Below are 22,533 nucleotides of genomic sequence, written 5' to 3'. Positions count from 1 at the left end.
CGGCATTAACTGTTTCCAGCACCAAAGCATCACAAGGCACATTACAAATTAAATAAATGATGAATTACAAATTAAATGCTTCTGTGAATCTAAACAAGTACACATGAACTGAGTACTTCAGGTAAGACTGAAAATCTAGTAGAATAAGCATCAGTAAACTGCTTACTAGCATGCATACTTACTCAATGAAGGCCAGTTTATAGCAAACTTAACACACATGTTTGAGATATCTGAGGAAAGGCAGAGTGCCTGGAGACAAGTCCATGCTGCTGCAATTTTGTTTTATATTTTTATCGTTTACTAGAGAGAGTACTGATTTTAAAAGAGAAGATATTATGGTTTATGGGGTTGGCAAATTGATTAACAATGTTACATATTTGATATGGGTTTGTTTTCAAATAGTATAAAATTATTTGTGTCTTTTCTCTGCGCCATCTTGGTAATTGTGGGTGGCACCATTTTGTGGTGTGGTCGCTGCCACATGATTATGAAATTAGTATGTTAAAGTGCAGCATATGACATCATCATCACAATGACATAAAATGCCACCCAAGACATTATAGGTCATCTGAGGTTTGGATAAAGGCACAGTAAGTCTTGCACATGCATTTTAACATGGTTATCCCCATAAACTCGCCCTTAAACTGTATGCACTTGGCCTGCACCCCACCCTCTGTGACTGGCTCCTAGACTTTCTGACTGGCAGGCCCAAGTCTGTCAGGATTGGAAATAGGATTTCAGCCACCATTATCACAAGCACAGGCACCGCACTGGGATGCGTCCTCAGCCCCATCCTCTACACCCTGTTCACCCACAACTGTGTCGCCTCCCACAAAGATAACATCATCCTAAAGTTCGCAGATGACACCGCAGTGATAGGATGCATCACTGGTGGGGATGAGGCGGCCTACAGGAGGGAGGTGGACAGTCTGGCGTCATGGTGTGAGGACAACAACCTCACCCTCAACACAGACAAGACGAAGGAGATGATAGTGGACATGAGGAAGGAGAGGAGACCTCACTGGCCACTGTTCATTCAAGGGCTTGAAGTGGTGAGGGTGAGCAGCATTAAATACCTGGGCGTCTACATCAGTGAGGACCTCACTTGGACACTTAACACCACACAGCTGGTCAAGAGGGCTCAACAACGGCTGAACTTTCTGAGGAGACTAAGGAAGTTTGGTATGTCGACTAAGATCCTCGGAAACTTTTACAGCTGCATTGTTGAGAGCATCTTGACCAGCTGCATCACCGTGTGGTACGGAAACACTACTGCTATGGACCGCAAATGCTTGCAGAAAGTGGTAAAGACTGCTGAGAAGATCACCAGGACTCCATTGCCCTCTCCACAGAGCATCTACAACTGCAGAGTCCGCAGGAGAACTGCCTCGATTCTCAGGGACCCCACCCACCACAGGGACCCCACCCACCCCCAACACGAACTGTTCACACTTCTACCCTCAGGCAAGAGGTATAGAAGTATGAAATGCAGGACTTCCAGGCTAAAGAACTCTTTCTTTCCCAAGGCCATTAGACTCCTAATTAACTGACTGGAGTTTATAACCATGGTTCATCTCATTCTATCTACCTCACACAACTGTATTTGACTTGTCCATCACACACCTACCTGCACATTACACTTTATATTTCTATTCTGCTTTTTATACTTTATGCTGCCTCTGTTACTTATTATCTATCTGCTACTTATTATTTATGTTTATCTTTATACGTTGGTTTTGTCATTTGGTGTGGACAGCAAAGAAAGAATTTCTATGTACAGGGAAACATGTATCCTTACAGTGCACATGACAATAAACTTTGAACTTGAACTTGAACTTAATAGTGAAATATAACACAAAATTACTTTCATGGTTAAAAGTGCTTGCACCTTGCTGGTTAACTTACATTTCTTGCTAATGGCAAAAAAAGTGCTTTGGGAACTCTCTTGCCGTGGATTTTAACTATTCCTGTGTGAGCCTTCATAACAGCAAAATGACTACTTGGGTGCAAATCTCCAGTATAGGGATCTGATATAAATTAGCACGTTTCATAGTCCATTTAAATCTCTACTAACTCCACACCATTATAGAAGTAATACTGCAGAGACTATTTGCTTTATCCATGGCACCAAATGAGCAGACGTTGCAGAGTATGAGTTTTGAACTCTTTCATGATGAAAATCTTTTTTTTATCCTGGATCAGGGGTTCCCAACCTTTTTCTTCGCTCGGCACCACAGGAATGGAAATCGTACAAAGTACCACCATTTTTTTTTTCAATTTTAAATTGTTAGCCACTGATTGTTAGCCATCTTATACGGTTAAGATAAAAATTATATTTCTTAAACCACCCACCCTTAATATCATATTTGAAGGCTTTAACACATTACTATGGATTGTGTGTCTCCTTTTTATTATGTAAAAGTAGTCTGTTTTGAAACCCCACTACTTGTGCATCTCTGCGATTATGTGCTTCCGTTAACACATTACATGTCATATCATTAGGTTTGCCTTGTGTTCCAAAGCATTACAAGCTGAGCCACATGGATGCCTGGGAAATAGGGATATTTTTGAAACACTAAATAAATATATTTTATTTTAGACTGGAACACCTGATTTTTGTCACTATTGCAGACAGATATATGTGGGGGCGGAACCCCATCCAATGGTATTTGACCCAGGCCTAGTAAAACTGGAATAAACATCCCACTCTCAATCATTTGGTTAAAAAATTGGATGAATAGATGGATGGATGGATGGATGGATGGATGGATGGATGGATGGACAGATTCAATCAGATGATGGCTGCAAAACCTCTATTCATTTATCAGGACTATATATGGTGTTGTATTAAAAGGCAGTTAATCTCATCATAATTTAAACCTCAGTTCAGTTAAAATGATGGCAACTAACACCTGATTGGTCACATCATTATGCTCTCAAAGTAAGCACAAATCAGGTAATTTTTATTTCAGAACCAATTCCAGAAAGTAGTAAAAATGTTAAAAATGAAAATTTTTAGCCTTGAAAATACAGCAGGATTTTCTAGTTAAACCATGCGGGCCCAATCCCTTGCCCATATGAATTCAGATCAGAATAAGTTACATACAACTGCAGTTCAAAAAAAGAGAAAAAATGTCTTTGTATCTGTTACTCATATTATGTTGTTTGTACTGATGACTTGAGAAAAACTTTAACCTCATGTTTCTATGGATAAAGGATATAATAAAGTTCCAGATACAATGGACTTAAAGGAGAACACATTTCAACAACAGCAGACAATATGAAAATGTCCATGAAATGTTTGAAATTACCCGTGTCACATAATCCAAATGCAAAGTACCCAGTCATATGCTTTCAATATCCCAAACACATTTTTTATTTTTATTGTTATCAATATTAAATTAAATTATTGCTTCTATTAATTTCAATCTTATTGAACAAAACAATTTCTGAAAAATCCTCTTGTGTACAACAGTGAAGTATGCTAAAATTACATCAAGGATGACATTATGCCTTCCTCCCCATTCATTGGTCAGCTGTTATACCCAGTAATGGCGTATTCATTAGCTACCAGGGTGTCAGAGAAAGAGTCTTTCCCCGTTGGCTAAGAGTAAATCCTCACATCCCTCTAAGCAGAAGCACTTCTTGGTGTGTAACTGCAGCTCCAGCAGCTCCTGTCTGGCGTAGTGGGATTCTCCTCCTCTCTCTCTTTCTTTCAGCCTTTGCTTCTGCTTGCAGCTCCCAAATTTTTATTTTGTGTTCCCTCACCATGTACCGCAAGTAGTAAGTGTAAAACAGGTAGAGAACCACCAATTTAGATTGTCTTCTATATTAACTTGTGCCACTTTGCAGCCATTCTGTCAGTTAGAGATGTACAGGTCCAGTATGCTCCTTCTGCTGAGTGACACGTATTTTTGAGTGTGATTGTGCTTTTGATTTTCAGAATCATTTTGCCCAGTCTAGTGCTAACAAAATTATTCAATTCCATCAATGTTTTGTGTATCACATTTCACTAAGTACAGGTTGAGAAGTCATACACAAATGTTTACAACTGCAGTGCAAAAAAAAAACCAAACTGTTAAAACATGAAACATTTATTTGTTAAACAAAGATAGTAGTATTATTTGGATTAACATTAGCAAATAATGACAATATAAAGTCTGTTAGTATTATAAATGAGATATAGATAGATGGGGCAGCACGGTGGCACAGTGGGTAGCGCTGCTGCCTCGCAGTTGGGAGACCTGGGGACCTGGGTTCGCTTCCAGGGTCCTCCCTGTGTGGAGTTTGCATGTTCTCCCCGTGTCTGCGTGGGTTTCCTCCGGGCACTCCGGTTTCCTCCCACAGTCCAAAGACATGCTGGTTAGGTGGATTGGCGATTCTAAATTGGCCCTAGTGTGTGTTTGTGTGTGTCCTGCGGTGGGTTGGCACCCTGCCCGGGATTGGTTCCTGCCTTGCTCCCTGTGTTGGCTGGGATTGGCTCCAGCGTGACCCTGTGTTCAGATTCAGCGGGTTGGAAAATGGATGGATGGATAGAGATAGATGATAACAGCAGGCAGAACAAAACAAAAACACCAGTCAGCATTAATGGAGAACACAAACCTTTGGGAGTTCCATGCCCAAGGCAGCCAAAGTGTTGTGATTTTAGCACGTCTGGTGACATACAGTATTCATGACCATCAACAGTCTGATGTTGACAAGGGTTTCCTCTCCCTGGTGGTGGAATTAATGCTTTTTATGTGTCACATTTGGACAAAAATGCATCTAATCCCACTACTTGGCATCACAGGTCTGAGCACAATGGCTGTTGACCATCCTGAAAGCTATTTATAGGACTTCTTAGCTTATTAAACTTTGAGGTGAGAGTGCAAGCAGAGGATAAACATTAAGAGGTGAGTCACCATTAGAAGAAGATGCAGTTGATATGCTACCAGCTGAGCTTGAAGTGTCATAAAGACCTGCTTAAAAACATGAAAAGCTCTTGTTCCATTCACTTATGCTAAAATGCAACATATATCTTTTTATCTTTTGAAGCCATTAGTTTTTTAATTATGGAGTCACCTGTTGTAGCCAATCATTAATGCTTATCTTCCTTTCTGGTGCACCTTGGGGCTTGTTGGTGGTACTGTATTTGCCAACAGAGCAAAAAGTAGAACAGAAAGATAGAATGTTAGTCGAAGGTGATCATTGCCATGTATCGTGCATTATGTGAAAGAAAGAGAAATTACAAGAGCTGAGGGTTTTTAATGTGAAAAAGGGTGGCAAGGATAAACCATATAGATAAGGCGATTGAACAATGAGATAAAGAAGTAGGACCACTGTGCATCTGAGAGATTTCTGAAGGCATCAGTAGTCATCTGATAACCGAGAATTCTTATAAGAAATATTGAAACACAAACTGACATAATATACAAAAGACCAAATGGCAACAGAGCAGAGGAGAAAAGCTATAACTCCACATTGGAGGGAAGAAAACATTGTGGTTAATACTTAAAGTTAAAACTTTGTTAATTTGTCCATTTAGCCAGTCACTGAGCATACTAGCATGATCTAGTGAAATATTTTTTAGTCCAATGTCTAACACTGAGGTAATGGTGTGTTGGAAAAGGATCATTTGAAACTTGATCTGAGACTAGAGTATGTTGGTGTTAATGTGACTTCTTTCACCTTCTGTGAAGTTCTTAGTATTATGTATTAATACACCTTAGTACGATGTGTTTTGTATATGTGTTTAGTACATGTGTTTTTAAATGTTTATATTTTAAATAAGGTTAGTCTTAAGATGGGAAAGGGGAACAACTAATATCACACATTGCTTTCAGTAAATGAAAAATATGAAGAAACCATAAATGTCTAATGCAAATTGACTTTCCACTGAACCTTGAATGAGCCTAATTAAACTTTTGGGGGGAATTTCCAAAAAAAAATTAATTAAAAAATAAATAAAAAAGGGTAAACTTGAAATGATAAGAGCAATTCATTGTGCTAGATAACAAAACTCATCAATGGTGTGTACATAATCAATAGTATTAAATCATAACAGGCACAACATTTTTCTTGTCTTTTTCTACTAAAGTGCCTTTTGCTTACATTAAGAGTGTCATTTCAGTACTGACCTCAGAGTTAAGTGCATGTGGTACTGTAGGTGAGAAGTAAAAACAAAAGACAGGTAATACTGCTCTCCTGAAGGATGAAACAACAGCAACAACAACATTTATTTATATAGCACATTTTCATACAAACAATGTAGCTCAAAGTGCTTTACATGATGAAGAAAGAGAAAAAACATAAAATCTGCAGGGGTTCCAAGGCCACGAGACCACCCAGCCCTCTCTAGGCATTCTATCTAACATCAATGACCTCAATCAGTCGTCATTGCATTCAGGGTTCTCATGGAAGAACTTGATAATGATGGTCATGTGGACTTCTGGCCTTTAATCCATCAATGTAGGGACATCACGGTGCTTTGATTAGGTGGTGGTGGTGCAGATCGCCACCATAGAAAACCAGAAAACAACCGGAAACAACGTATTAAGGATTTTCTGAATGTTTCTTGAATTAAAGCCACTTTTGTGCTTTATAAAGCAGAAAAGTTCAGTTGTTTGTCTCTTCACTGTTTTTATAAAATTAATGACATTTGGGAAACTTCCATCAATTCTGTTTCACTTTTCTTAGAAGAAATGAGAATTTTTACATCATTCTTTTCAAATGCCCCCTTTTAATTTATCTGTGTAATAGCCAGGAATGCATACACTTAATGTTATTATACTTCTGGATTTATTGCACTCCTATAATTAGTTTCACTTTACTTTGAAGAGGTTAGATTTTTATGTCATCTTTCTTTTCTATTCTCTCCCTATCAGTTTTTTTTTATTCTGTCATTGGCAGTGGCTGTGCTGCTGTGTCACCGCTCCAGGAGTTCAAAACCACGAACCAGACACTCTTTTTGTGCAGTATGCATTTTGCATGTTCTCTCTGTGTTTATTAGGGTGGTTAACTCTGGGTCCCAAAGCCATTTTAGGTTAAAAGGTGACTCTAAATTGTTTGTGTGAGTGTGAACTTGTGACTGAGTCAATCCCTTCCCTGCAGCCAATATACCCGTGATCAGATCCCTGCAGTGCTCTATCGTAATATATGTCAGTTCATTAAATGGGCGGATATACAATGTAGTATCCGTGCATATATCTTGTGAAGACTGACCTCGGGAGATAAATTACCCTTTGTATATTAGTAAAAAGTTCTGTAATCAATTTCTTATTTTATCTTTTTGAGCTTGTTCTAACTTACCAGCCAGGTCATCTGATTACCATATCTGCAGTGAGAAGGACTGTTTCTCTGAGGGTGTTGGGTGGAGCTAGGGCAGGTTTAAAGGTCCAGGTCCGGTGTGTGAGTGCCATTTACTCTGGCAAGGATATACAGTATGACGTGGTGGGCTTCTTGTACAACATTCTGCCCTTTTCTGTATTCACTGTAAAAGGTTATGGTAAATAAAGGTCACAGCCAGGACACAGTTACAGTAATTATTATTGTCATTAATTATTGTTATTATATCACTGAAATGTGGAACAACTTCCAGAATTACTTTCACTTCACTTTGAAGCAGTAAAATGTTCACATAGTCATTCATTTCTATTACTGTGTCTCTGTGTGTTTCCTCAATGTTACTGCTAGGAGGAGCTGTGAAAGCCAAACTACTCACGTAGTGTTTAATACTAGATCCTCTAAAAGCTTCTAATGTATTTATAAGCATTACTACTATAAACAAGTCCTCTTACCGCCAGTTATCAGAGTGCAGCACAGATATCTTCCACAAACCATGTGCCTAAAAGGCAAATTAAAAAATCAGCAGTTGTCTCCATGTATTAGAATCAAAAGCCATCTTAAATGTGACAATTCCAAGTCTGACCAAGCTGTTTACTAGTTACTATAAGTGAGCTGCCCTTCTGTATTTTCCATCTCCTTTTATCATTTTTTGGGGCCATCTTCCCTTCTTGAGATGTACCGGCTCTCTCATATACTCAGAGTCCCCTCTAGGTGTGTTCTGTACAGTTCACTTCTGATCCCTTCCTGAAAAGAGAGCAGAACAGTCTCTGCAGCATCTAGAATTCTTGTCTCCCATTTAGTTCTTCCAGCCTCAGTTCTCCTGGGTTAAGTGAATCAACCAGCCAATATACAGTATATATGTATTGTTGTTGTCACATTTATAAAACAATCTATATTCTGTTTCATTTCACTTTTCAAAACAGCTATGTTATCATTCTTTTCTGTTGTTCTGTATATTATCTCCTTGTTTACTTGTTGCCATCCATGCATTTATCCATCCATCCATCCATCCATCCATCCATCCATCCATCCATCCATCCATCCATCCATCCATCCATTATCCAACCTGCTATATCCTAACACAGGGTCATTGGGGTCTGCTGGAGCCAATCCCAGCCAGCACAGGGCACAAGGCAGGAACAAATCCCCAGGCAGGGCGCCAGCCCACCACAGGGCACACACACACACACACACTAGGGACAATATAGGATTGCCAATGCACCTAACCTGTATGTGTTTAGACTGCGGAAGGAAACCGGAGCACCCGGAGGAAACTCACGCAGACACGGGGAGAACATGCAAACTCCACGCAGGGAGGACCTGGGAAGCAAACCCGGGTCTCCTTACTGCGAGGCAGCAGTGCTACCCACTGTGCCATTGTGCCGCCCCTCATGCATTTATAGTATGAAGTAATAACAGATACACAATTTTAACTTGTAACAGTATGAATGATGCCTTTCCAAAATAACTGAACATACTCCCATGCTTGTTTTGCATTTAATAACCAATGTTCATTTTTTTCAGTTCTTAAATTCAAATCTTAAAGACTGATTGGTTAGTTTACACCATTTCTTGCTTTACTAAAACCGATGTGTTGCTCATTTCTTATGTAGATTTTTTTTTAATTACTGTATGAATTACTATATGAATTGTAAGTGTGAGCAAATTACTTAAACTTAGTTAGACTCCACTAATAGAAATATGTGACGCTGATAATTTGCATATGGAGCTAGGCTTACTATTAGTAGCCATTCTGCAATATTTCTTAATAAAATGTGCAGTGCAGGTAAATAAAACAGAAGGGCACTTTTATTAAAATAGTGCACATCAAAAAAAATAAGAAGAAGTGAATCCAGGTTAATGCAGTTTAAAACAATTTGCAAAATTGAAAACTACAGATAACTACAGAAATAGTAAAGAGAAGGCAGCAAAGACATGTTTCATTGAAACAGACCCTCTGAAAGGTGACTTTTAGTGTTCCCTTGAGTCCCCCGCTTTTTATTAATTCAAAGAAAGAGCTGGGACAGCTGTTAAACATGATAGATAAATATTTGTGTTCTCTTTGACATTCTTCCCACCTGAACGATGAAGTTTGTTTGGCTTGTGACTTAGGCATAATGCTGTAATTATTATGACTGAGTGATTTGTGACATTTACAGCAAAGTGCTTCCAAATACTCGTAAATAACTTGCATTGTCAGCCTGACTGCTGTAGTGGTATAATATATATTTTCAAAGGGAATGCTTGGCATTCAGTTTTATCCTAAATTCACTATTTACAGTTTCCTGCATGTCTTAAATGGCATCAGCAATACATTTAGGGGGGTTTTAGGGTATTTTTAGTTCCAGCCATATGCATACACAGCAGGGAGCTCTTAGAAAATAACCCGGTACACTAAAAACAATTCCCAATTATTTCTCTATTTTGTGAATATGTAACCGGTATTTTACTAGAAATGGATTGCATTTATTGCAAATTAGCATTTTTAAAACGTGCCATTTTGAGCAGGAATGCACAGCTTGGTTCTAATTTAAACCATAAAGCTTAAATCTCCAAGACATAACCATAAAAGAAAAAAAAATAAATAAAAAAATAATTCCATAAATTGTTGTTTTCTGTTTGCAATGATCAAACATTGCATAATAAGTATCTAAAACAGATTGTGTTTCAGAAAATAGAAAAGGAATCCCGAACCTTTGTGTCATTTAAAATGTCCTCACCACTCGTCATTGTTTAAATATAGATATTGCAGCATAAAATTTTATTTGTATTAAATTGCAGAGCCCAGAATGAAGCTTCACATTGCCTGGATGCTGCTGTGTAACACTGGCTTGCTGCAGGGCCTGTTTCTGTTGCCCTGGAAGAGCCTACCTAAAGAGGCCCCTTGACGATTGTAGTCTGTCTGCAGCCTAAAGCCGGTTCTGCAGCACAGTAATTGTACAGTTCAACAGTATGTAAGTGTGTGGCCTGAGTCATTCTGTAACTGCACAAGTAACAAGAAAGTGATCGGGACGACTGCAAGAACCTGCCTAAGGAATACACTCCTTTTCACTGTTTTGATTTTTCATCTGGGCTCTTCAACATTCATCTGCAGCTTACCTTGGCGTGACTGTGTGTGAGCTGCTGTCAGCCTTCATTCTCCCTGTCTAAACATGGACAATCCATGCTGCTGCAGTCACCAGGGCTCCCTGACAATTGTAGCTCCAGAGTAATGACAACTGTTGGAGACCAGAAGTGGAATGAAGGCAGACAGGCCGGTAATGAAGAAGTTCTCAGATGACATTTAACTTACTGGATTTTTTTTTTTGTCTTTTCTGCTTTGTGCAGCATATTCTTAATGGGCTGTCTCATTTCAGGTTGCTAAAGTATAGGATAGTGATAAAATAATAGGAATTGTCTGCGCTAAGAGGATCAATAGCTTAGTCACTGTTGTCACAGGCAGAAGGCTACTCGTCATATTGTATAGAGTTTGAGAATGCAGGCAACAGCAAGGAAAAGGAAGGCTGCGAGTGAATTATTCCAGACGGTGTTTACAATAAGTGCTCTCCTGAAGTCAAGAAGACAATGGATTGTGGATCTTATAAGGCTATATAATTAATTAAAGAAGCAAAAAACATCATATATATATATATATATAACTGAAAGATTTGAAATGTTTTGTTATTTTGCATTCCAATTATATTTTTACATCCTGATTTCAAATTTGTAATAAAAATGTGGCTCAAGGAGTTTGAAATCCTTGCTGGAAGAATACCAAGAAAAAGGCACGCAAAGGACATTACAATGATGTTTCTATTATTTAACTATAGAACATCACATTAATTTGCTTTCTGATTACATTTTTTTTTTACTGTAGTACTTATGGAGTTCTCCTTAACGCCTTATTTGTGCTTCATTTGACTTAAAGTATAGCTGCCTTACTTTGTAACAAGAACCATTTTTATGGCGTCTCTCCATAAAGGTTAAAATTTAACAGCATTTGGAGTAAACAGTTCCTATACTGACAATAGTGCATTTTGAAATATGAGCATGGCATAAACTGACATGTACAGCATAATTGAATAATGTAAAGTCATCCTCATGTTTTGCTACATTTTAATGAAAATGAATTGCATTACAACTAGCCTATATTTCTTGGAATGTCTCCAATACTTCTAATGGAATATTTGGATTTCTTAAAAATCTCTTCTAAATGAAGCCTGGAAACATTCATGTGGGACGGGAGAAGAAAATGATGCATGTCAATAATTTCCCATTTAGGAGGCATTCCTGGATATGGTAAGTAAAATAGGTTTAAATGTGACTGGACAGTGGGTAGTCTGCTTTAGTCTTAACAACAGTTCAAATTGCATTTCAAAATGTCAAATATGACTCCCCTGAATTTAGATAATTGCTTACACTATTACAAAGTGTTCACGTTGATGAGCCCTTGTAGCATTATTCATAAACATGAAAATCTAGGCATGTGTTTGTCTGTCAGCTGTGTATTAGCAGAGGGAGAAGTGGCCCTCAGATGGCACACACCCACCAAAAGAAATGATCAGCCTATTTTTAGAAGATAGGAAAGTCACTAGGAATATGTATGAACTGATGGATCAATTAGGAAACTGTGCACTGACAAGCTGTAGGCCTAAAGGTGAATGGAGAGGGCATTGTGTTCATTCTTTATCTAATTAAAAAAGTATGCCTTTATAAGAGCAAAATAAAGGCTATTATATCCTATATAGTATCTTCAGTACTGAATTTATTCAGCTTGTAGCATCTTTCATATCTAACTGTGATATAGTGCCTTTCCTATCTATCTATCTATCTATCTATCTATCTATCTATCTATCTATCTATCTATCTATCTATCTATCTATCTATCTATCTATCTATCTATCTATCTATCTCTCTCTCTCTCTCTCTCTCTCTCTGTCTGTCTGTCTGTCTGTCTGTCTGTCTGTCTGTCTGTCTACTTAGATGCCAGCTTAGGCTGCTTTTGTACTTTTCAGTGAGATTTCTTTGTATACAATAAACCTTTAACCAAAGGATAGCACTGCTTCAGTCTATTTCAGAACTGTGTTCAGTTGTTTTTAAAGTATGCATTTGCGAAAGCTGAGTGAAGGATCAAGTTTTAGTAGTCTTAAAAAAATAATTATCCACCTTTATTGCAATGCTGTATATACAGTATCTACCTGTCCAACTGTTTTTGGTGTCTGCTTATCCAGTTCTGAATGGCAAGGGTTGGAGGCTATTGTGGCAGCATCAGGTTCATAGAAGTGTAGTACTGTGGTTTAGAAACTTGTCCCTTGGATGAATATAATTAAAATTGTAGTAGGACCCAAAAACCCAATTCATTCTAAGATCAGGCAGATGCCAAAAATGGATATTCAAATTATTTATATACTGTAAATTCCATCCATCCATCCATTATCCAACCCGCTATATCCTAACACATGGTCACGGGGGTTTGCTGGGGCCAATCCCAGCCAACACTGGGCGCAAGGCAGGAAACAAACCCCAGGCAGGGCACCAGCCTATATTGTAAATTGTTGTTGTTAATTTAAATGAATACATAAACTTGAATAAAGCTCATTTATTTTAACTATGAAATTAGTTTAGTTCCAACCTCATTCCTGATACTGTCAGGACACAGTTCAGCTCCCTACAGTCCTCAAAAAATGTTTATTAACATGGTCATTAAATAAACAGAATTCAAAGTTAAAGTTTTTTTGTTAGCTCCTTTTATAAAGTTAATTACATGTAATTCTGTGTAAATCAGTATAAAGTAAGGTTCTTTAAACCATCTCACTTCCATTCTGGGTTGCCAGGCCCTATCCTGGTTGCAATGGAAACAAGGCAGAAAGCAGTCCTTGGGAAGGTTTCAGTTCATCACAGAGTCACTCACACACACCCACAAAGCGGAAATTTTGAATTAACAATTAATATGTCTTTACGAATATAGGAGGAAAACCAAATACCTGGAGGGAATCCTACACAGAGGCATGAAAACATGCAAACTCAACACACCCATTTCCCAAGAGAAAGACTGAAACTTAGGATCCATAGCCCATGATGCAGCAGTGCACTAAGCACTACGCCACTGTGCTGCACATTGTACAATGTAGCATTTAGAATATATTCAGTTGAATATTTCTGAACTGATTTTTGAAAATGGCCCTTCTAAGATTTATTATAAATTATAACAATTATTCACATAAATGCAGTCCAGAAATTATTTTTTTCATTTTATTTTTGCCTGATACAAGAAAACACAATACAGCATCTATTAGATTTACACACCAGTATATTTCATTTTGTAACAAGAAAATCTTCCTACCATTCATTTTGCAAGAATGCTCAGATTCAAACAAGTGTAACATTTAACATATTTCATAAATTGTTTAGTTTTTATGTTCAAGGAAACTGTAATGGAATGATCCTTTCCTTTATTAATTTTAAATAGTTGGTACTTTGCTGCTTGGGCTGTGTGGTGTGGTGGGAGGATCCCACCAATAAGTAACTCCACAGTTTATGTCTTTAATATTGACTGAAGTTAAAAAATCCCATATGTAATATCTTAATTATTTTATAATACACCAGTTTCAAATTTAAGAAGGTGTGGTATTGGGATTAATAAAGTATCTATCTATCTATCTATCTATCTATCTATCTATCTATCTATCTATCTATCTATCTATCTATCTATCTATCTATCTAGACTACAAAAGAAGGTCATAACATGCAGCGAATGGAACTGAAGTGAAGTATATGTTAAAGATAATTAGTTTTTTTTATTTGTTTTTCAACATTTGCATCAATCCATCTAAAATTTAACGATCAATTCTGACACACATTTAGATTAAGCATTTTAGTTGGCCTGTAAGTGACAAACAGTTGAAAAAAAATGTCAGCAATATTGCATTCTATGAACTGTTAATCCAGTTTTGTGTCCAATGTTTCCTGCAATTGAAGCTGTTTCCATTTTCCATTTACTGGATTTTTGTCCCTGAATTTAAACAAGATGGATTTTTATTTAAATGTATGCTTAGCAAAAAGAAGTCAACTTTAAAATGCAAATGGAATTTAAATAAAAAATTGCAGTAAAAATTAACCAAACAACATATTAGTTATTTTACCTGTGATGCTGCAGATTTGCTGTACACAAGCACTTCTTTTGATTTTGTATGCTTGGGTCCAAAATGAAAAAAATTAGCAAATTTTTCCAGTGAGAGAATGAATATTTATACTTCTTCATTTATACATACTGTATGCAATAGTCTATGGACTGTTACAGTCAATTATTAATTATACGAATCACATGTATGACACTGCCGACCAATTTTAGTCTATTGATCCTCATAATATGTTTTTTGCTCATTAATTGAACTTGGAAACATATTTGACTGGAATTTATTCTAAATGCATATTTGCCTATATCGGTATTCTAATTTACAAAAAAAAGTATTCAGAAAACTGCTGAATCCAGTTGTAGGGTGCACCAGGCCTATTCTGGCTGCACTGGGCAGAAGGCAGGAAACAGCCATGGACATGGGGACCAGTTTATCACAGGACCCACTCATACAAAATAGAATTGACAATTAATTTTACACATATGTCTCTGCGTGTGCATTTGAGGAAAAACTGTGTACTTTGAAAAAAGTCCTTCCAGATTCCAAACGTGAACACCACCTAGCTAGTGACAAGAGTATGGGATTCCAAGCAAAAATGCTGAATCTATGAGGCAGAAGCATAATCATCACCATGTTGCTCTGTATTCTAATTGAGAACACATTATTTCTATGTTCATTACTCTTTGATATTGTTCAGAAGTAAGGAACTATTCAAAGGAGTGGCCCTGAAAAATTCAGTCAGTAAAGATTCTTACACTTAACACAATAAGTAAAGTATATTAACAGTCATAGTATAAAACAACATATCATTTAAATGCTTACCATGGGGTGTTCTTGGTACGTTTTGATTCGTTGCCCCCTTAGAGCCTTTTCTTGTATGAATAAAATGAAAAGTTTTTTTTTTTTATCCACCAGTGTTCCATATATGCTAATATGGCTTAGTGTACATTGAGCACCTCATGAAAAGTGTTTTTAGGCAATATTAACTGTGAAAGGTTCTTTATAAAAGAGACATTATTCTATTGGCATGATGGCACAATTTGTAGCTATAAATCAAGTCTTTGTTTTTGAGACTAGGATAGTACCTGTTGTCATTTTTGTTTGATAGCAAATATTTGTAAGACATATTCAACCCAATGGTACTAAACCTCTGAAGCATGTTTTAAATGCTGAACTCATACAGTAGGTATAGTGCTGCTTGCGTTACATGTTGGATTGTTTTTTTTTCTCTGTTTGTTATCTTGTCTTGTTGGAAAGCACCTACAACTCTTACTGGGATCAATGCATGTGTTAAAAAATTACAGGTGGGAAGGATTTTGTCAAGGCTAGCTTTTAAAGGAACTTGTTTAATCTTAAAAGAAAGCAAAAGACAGACCTGTTCTCATCAGTATTTATTATAAGTAGAAAATTAAGTATACAATGTGACCCTGTGTTTGGATTCAGCGGGTTGGATAATGGATGGATGGATGGATGTGTAGATGGCAAAACCTTAAGGGAATCTTATTGAAAATATATCAAAGTCAAGTGAAAGCGAACTTTATTGTCATCTCAACCATATACAAGTATACAGATAGACAAAATTGCAAATCTCAGGGTCCACAGTGTAACAACATGAAGTGCAAATAAAAATTAAAAATTAAAATTAGAAATTAAAATTAAAACACAAACAAGACATTGTGCAAAGACAAGACAAAGAAGTAGCAGCAATATTGACGTGTAGTAAGCAATATGTAATGTATCTCTGCTTTGCTGCTTTAGGTGCTACTCTTGTCGACTTACATTTGTGCACACATGCCATAATACTAAACAATGAAAATACCTGTAGCTGTGGTTATAAGCATGGACAATTTCTGACTGTGCTCACTTATAAATATTCACATTGTTAAATGGATGGATAGACTGATAGATAACAGGTTTGAGAATAGTATTAATATATCCATGTGTACACATACAGGAATATGTGTGGATAAAGTATATTATAAATGTATAAGTATATCTAAACTGTATATAAGCGGTGTTTCAGCACCCCAAACACAATCTCAGAGACACTGTTCCAAATACAAATACTTATTGAACAGACTACTACATTGCGGTGTTGACACCTTTTGCCAATCCATGGTTGAGACAAGGAATGCCCTGCCTTACTTCTTGTCCATTTACTGGCTTAGCCTTCCGGCTAAGAAAAAAATCTTGAACCATCCTTTACTATATATATATATATATATATATATATATATATATATATATATATATATATATATATATATATATATATATATATATATATATATATATATATAGGGTGGCTTGGTGGCACAGTTGTAGTGCTGCTGCCTCGCAGTAAGGAGACCTGGGTTCACTTCCCAGGTCCTCCCTGCATGGAGTTTGCATGTTCTCCCTGTGTCTGCGTGGGTTTCCTCCCATAGTCCAAAGACATGCAGGTTAGGTGCGTTGGTGATCCTAAATTGTTGCTAGTGTCTGCTTGGTGTGTGGGTGTGTGTGTGACCTGCGATGGGCTGGCGCCCTGCCCGAGATTTGTTCCTCCCTTACGCCCTGTGTTGGCTGGGATTGGCTTCAGCAGACCCCCGTGACCCAGTGTTAGGATATAGCGGGTTGGACAATGACTGACTGACTGATTAAATATATATATGTATATATAATGTATTATTATTATTATTATTAGTAGTAGTAGTAGTAGTAGTAGTATTGTATGTGTATACACACACAACCAGATAGTATGGACAGTACATACAAATATAAATATGTTTAATCAGTGTTTTCTTTGTGCCAGCAAAATTTATTTCCATGACATATAAGTCACACATGACCGTTTCAGTAATTATAGACAACAAAGAATATATCACATGCAATATTTGCATATTTGTAATGGAACACAAAGAATAATTTCAAAAACCATGCTAATTTGCATTTCTGCTATGACAGATGTTAAGTTGATAGCTCCAGAAAAGAAATAATTCAGTTAGGATTAGATCTTTGAAATACATTTTTTTAATTCAGAGAATGTTCAAAAAATGGGTCCACTTAGTTTTTGGAGCATTAAACATTCATGTTATATGCTAAAGCGTAATATAAGAATCTGTAAAATCTGAATTTGCCCCATGGGATTTCAGACACTTAGACAGAGCTAAGTGCATATAAAATGAGGTCTACAGCCTTAAGAATAATAAAGAAAAACATCATGTCAGAAAGAAATTACACTATTTTCTCCTCCGCCATTCCCCAGAAGGAATGATAGCTTTACTGGGTTTTTCCATCATCACTACTAGTTGGGTGACTATTTTTAATTAGTGAGGTATTCCACATTCTGGAAGAGGACCAGACTGAATTTGTTTTACATTTGTTTTAGTTTTACGTTTATTGGAGCAGAACCTCAATCAGGTTAGGCTATAGCTTAGTGCTCAGTGCTGTGGCACTCACAGCCCTAGCAGACTGGGCTAGAAATGTTGCCCGGTCATCATCCTGCGCATTTTGCACGTGACTCCAACAGGTACCCTGATTTTTCTCTCACACCCTGAACATCTTCGTATTAGGTTAACTGAGCCCTATATGTGTGAGTTTACTCTGGGATGGACTGGTGTCCTATCCACATTTAATTACTGCCTTGTTCCTGATGCTGTGAAGGTAGGCTTTGTCCTCCCACAACTTTAAAGTGCAATACATTCTTCTTCTTCTTCTTTTGGCTGCTCCTGTTAGGGGTTGCCACAGCGGATCATCTTTTTCCATATCTTTCTGTCCTCTGCATCTTGTTCTGTTACACCCATCACCTGCATATTGTGGATGGATATTTTAAATGTAAGTTTTCAGCCCTGGATGTCAGCTGTTAAAGTAAACTCTCATTTAAGCATTAAAAATGAAGACATTTCACAGTACAGTAGTGTAGCTGTTAAATAAAGTAATTACATTCTCCTTACTTGTGTGAATGTGAAACTGTTATGTAAACATTTTTCATTTTTTTGCCTCTTTTGGGATCACAAATAACCATAAACCCTCATTTATCTGTAGTGAAAAGCTATCCCTTGTGGGCTAGAACTGTATAATTCTGCTGCCTCCTTGACAGCCCTACTAGATATGCTTTTTAAAAGACAGCCAAAGTGCATTTTATAAAATCTTATATAAAATATTTCCTAGGTTGCAGGTATACACAATAAGGTCACTCTGCCCTGTAGATTCCCTTTTGTTGATGCTGGTTTCCCAAGAAGTCATTATCCCTGGTGGGCTACATTGAGCTGTGACTTGCTCTTCGGTCAGTCCTTTTCCTCTAAGACACCTCCAAAAATGTCATTATGCATATAAACACTTTCTCTAATACATTTAAGTGCAGGAGCTTATTAAATAATGACATTCAAATACTTTAGTTGTTGGATGAAACAAATACTAAGAAAAATGTGGAATTGCAGTTTAAGTTCATGTACAATATAATTACTGTATAACAATGCACACACTGTTCACAACTCGTGTTATATTCAAAGACAAAAATGCTATTCAAGGAGGAAATGTGACTCGTTTTGAACAGGATATAAATTTGCATGGCTTTTTTAGTATATCTAGGCTAATACCCGTTATATAAGGTTGTGCTTGGAAGAATGGCAAATACTTCTTGTTAACTATGCTTTGCAGTAGTGATGTATTTAATGGTAGGGCATTTTAAGATTGTTTTGCTTCCTAAAGAGTCTTAAAATTGTCCTGTCTAGTAGTAAAAAATGTACTTTTCTTTCTCAGAACAAAAGGCATTGTTAGTAAATGGTCTAGGTTATAACTTTGTCCATTTGGCATTGACACAAAATACACATACTTTTAAAAATAATCAAATCTGTTTTTACATTCTTGACACAGAGGTAGCAAGTCTGAAGATGCAAGTGGTGTCACTGACAGCTTTCTAACTTATTACTGCTGGTTTCATTCCAATTAAGAAATGAGTTGTTTTGAAAATGCATGCTGGGGAGTCAGTCTGCAGTATATTAATCTGTTTTGTGGGTTGCAATATATATCTCATTTCAGAGCAGAAATGTTTCATGTTTCAACAGCTTTTATGTAGATTTGATACCGGGAGCTAGGGGTTCAACACATTGCATAATGTGTTATGTAACTCTGGAAAACAAGAAGCAAGAGAAATCCAGCTTTGCCATGGAAGAGAAGTTGTACCATCATGTATAACATTTTTTTTTCTGCTATATATGAAAAAATTTCAATGGTGATACATGTGTCGATATTGTCTCTTTCAAAATTTCTTCTTGTCTGTGGTGGGCTGGCGCCCTGCCTGGGGTTTGTTTCCTGCCTTGTGCCCTGTGCTGGCTGGGATTGGCTCCAGCAGACCCCTCGTAACCCTGTGTTAGGATATAGCGGGTTGGAGAATGACTGACTGACTGAATTTCTTCTTGTGCAGTTTTAGAAAAACTAACTTGTTAAGTACTTAACAGTCTATTAAAATTGCTTAAGTTTAATGCTGCCTTCTTTAGAACTAATTTTTAACAAGCCATATTTAAGTTCCTATTCATACTTAAAATTTTATTTTTTGTTCTGGCTTTGCCGTTGACCTATTATCTTTCTATTTGGCTTTTGAATGGTCTTTCTTTTATATGATTAAATGTGTATAACAGGACGTTTTGATAAAACAAGGAGATCGTATAGGTGTTTTAAAAATGATTTTATTCACAACAGGTGAATACCGCACTGTTACTAAGCATCCTTAGCGAAGTAGAGGATAGATTTTGATTATTAGAAGCTTTTACTTACTTCCTAGTCTGAATACACCTTTGTCACTAGCTTTGGCTCATACAAGTGCTCAGTTTTTAGGTATTAAAGTTTTTGTGTGACAGCAAACTCTTAATCTTCCTTTGTTCATGTTTCTAAGTTCGGTGCTCTCATGCGCACATCCTTGCAGTTGGTGTTTGCCTAAACATACTGCTCATTTAGCCTGCCTATTTGCCTGTGGATACTAGAGTTTCCGGTTAATATAATAACATCAGACGTTTTAGCAGTGAGAGGAAACTAATCAATATATCGAGATAGATGCATTGTTACCTTAATTTATACTTTCATTATGATTTTGAACCCTTAGCAATTTTTGTGGTTGTCCATTAAGGTTATTACTGTCTTCATTTATTGCTCACTGGTACTATCATTTTGTGTGAGCAACAGCTCCCATTTGTGCAAGTTTTTTAGATGAGTTTGGTTTGCATATTGGGATTAGATGCACAATCTTTTGTCATGCTGATTTTTTGGTCCATTTTAAGACTACGTATTCATGTCTCTTTTTCCTTTCTTCTTGTTCCATTTTTTCTACCTTGGCAGCACAATTAAAGAATTCTGCTAGATTAGCTAATCAATCAAAATTTTGAAGAATACTTATTTTATATTCGTAATTAAGACTGAATTCATCATCATGTGACATTTTGCATTTGTCAGCATTAAACTGCCTTTTCTGGGTGGCACAATGGCGCAGTGGGTAGTGCTGCTGCCTCCCGGGTACTCCCTGCGTGGAGTTTGCATGTTCTCCCCATGTCTGCGTGGGTTTCCTCCGGGTGCTCCGGTTTCCTCCCACAGTCCAAAGACATGAAGGTTAGGTGCATTGGCGATTCTAAATTGTCCCTAGTGTGTACTTGGTGTGTGTCCTGTGGTGGACTGGCGCCCTGCCCGGGGTTTGTTTCCTGCCTTGCGCCCTGTGTTGGCTGGGATTGACTCCAGCAGACCCCCGTGACCCTGTAGTTAGGATATAGCGGGTTGGATAATGGATGGATGGAAACTGCCTTTTCTAGAAATCTGCTCAGTTTTGAATATTGTTGTGGTATTTATGATTTTTTTTTCTACCTGCTTAATATTTGCAGAATAGCATAATACAAGTAAGCCCGCGATTCTCTAGAGAATCGTAAATCCAAGAATGGCAATCAGTTTCTGTTCCGTCCGATATTTGGATGGATGACATATCATGGAGGGTGGGTGCGTCTGGGGAAATGTCATTTAATTAAATTAGCATATCTGTACTAAAGCGGTTTCGTTTTGTGGAGACGTGATTCCGTTGCCTTTGCTGACACCGACTGCTGGCAGAGTGGAGCACAGCAAGTTTAGTTTACAATTTGTGGTGTTCGTGTGCCAGCCACTGAGTCTGGGAAGCCGCTGGGTTTGAGTCTGTGACCGTTATGTGATCTATATTACTGGCACAGTGGATTAGAGCAAGTGTAGTGAACAGGTTGTGTTGTTTGGGCGCCACCTACTGACTCTGGGAAGCCGCTGCGTTTGACTCTGGGGCGTGCGCCACGGCGCAGTACGTATGCGCCTCGATGGGAAGCCGCTGTGTGATGAAATATCATGGAGGGTGGGTGCGTCCTGGGACAGTTCATTTCAACGCGCTTCTGTTATTGTTTTTCTTCATGCAGTCTCGTTTTTGTTTTGTTATGGCTGTGTCATCGTATATGCGGTGGTATGGGCAGTCGCGTCCGGGCGGCTGTACAACCTGGCGTGCACGCTTTACCTCAGGTTTAGTTCACAGGTCGTAGGCATGGTAAAGTTTCCATTTAATTCAATAACCCTATTTGAACTAAAGCGGTTTCTTTGTGTGGGCACCTTCGTTCATTGTTTTTATCCATACGGGCTCGTTTACAGGTCGTAGCCATACGGGCTCGTGTTTGTATTACTAATCATTGAGCTCCCTCCATTTGCCTCCTTTGCCTGTGCTGTGTCAAAAGCGCGTTGTGGGCGCACTTGTTCATTGTGTTTATCCATACGGGCTCGTTTTGTATAATCCGTTAGTTGAGCTCTTTCATTGTGGAGCCGTGATGTCTTTGCTTCTGGTGTGTGTGAAGCGCGTTGTGGGAGCCTCCTGGCACAGTGGAGTAGAGCAAGTGTAGTTTACAGGTTGTGTTGTTTGGGCGCCACCTACTGACTCTGGGAAGCCGCTGCGTTTGACTCTGGGGCGCCGCGCCGCAGTGCGCATGCGCTTCGGTGCATCCGCCGTGTCTGCCGTGCATAAATTAACTGTCGTTTAGTAATATAGATGATCCTAATATATTGTAGATCTCTATGGAACAGTGCTAATGGCTTCATCATCTTGTGGAGTACTATATTTTTATCTGGATAT

The 22,533-nt window shown here is 37.8% G+C and overlaps 1 protein-coding gene across 5 annotated transcripts in view; it reads left to right on the top strand.

Moving 5' to 3' along the window:
- The window catches only part of pde4d (phosphodiesterase 4D, cAMP-specific), a 974,428-nt gene that overhangs the window by 484,395 nt on the left and 467,500 nt on the right, over positions 1-22,533 (top strand). Inside the window, exon 1 of one of the 5 annotated variants that reach the window (XM_051930176.1) lies at positions 10,269-11,601. The exons of the other annotated variants lie outside the window; for them this stretch is intronic. Within the exon in view, the coding sequence (XP_051786136.1) occupies positions 11,516-11,601 (86 nt within the window). The 5' untranslated portion in view covers positions 10,269-11,515. Of the gene's footprint in view, positions 1-10,268; positions 11,602-22,533 lie in introns of those variants that run through there. 5 annotated transcript variants of the gene reach the window in all.

This window comes from Erpetoichthys calabaricus, chromosome 7, assembly GCF_900747795.2.
Source record: "Erpetoichthys calabaricus chromosome 7, fErpCal1.3, whole genome shotgun sequence".
Lineage (NCBI taxonomy): Eukaryota > Metazoa > Chordata > Cladistia > Polypteriformes > Polypteridae > Erpetoichthys > Erpetoichthys calabaricus.
The sequence above is the reverse complement of the archived record's forward strand: the minus strand, read 5'-3'. Positions and strand labels throughout refer to the sequence as shown.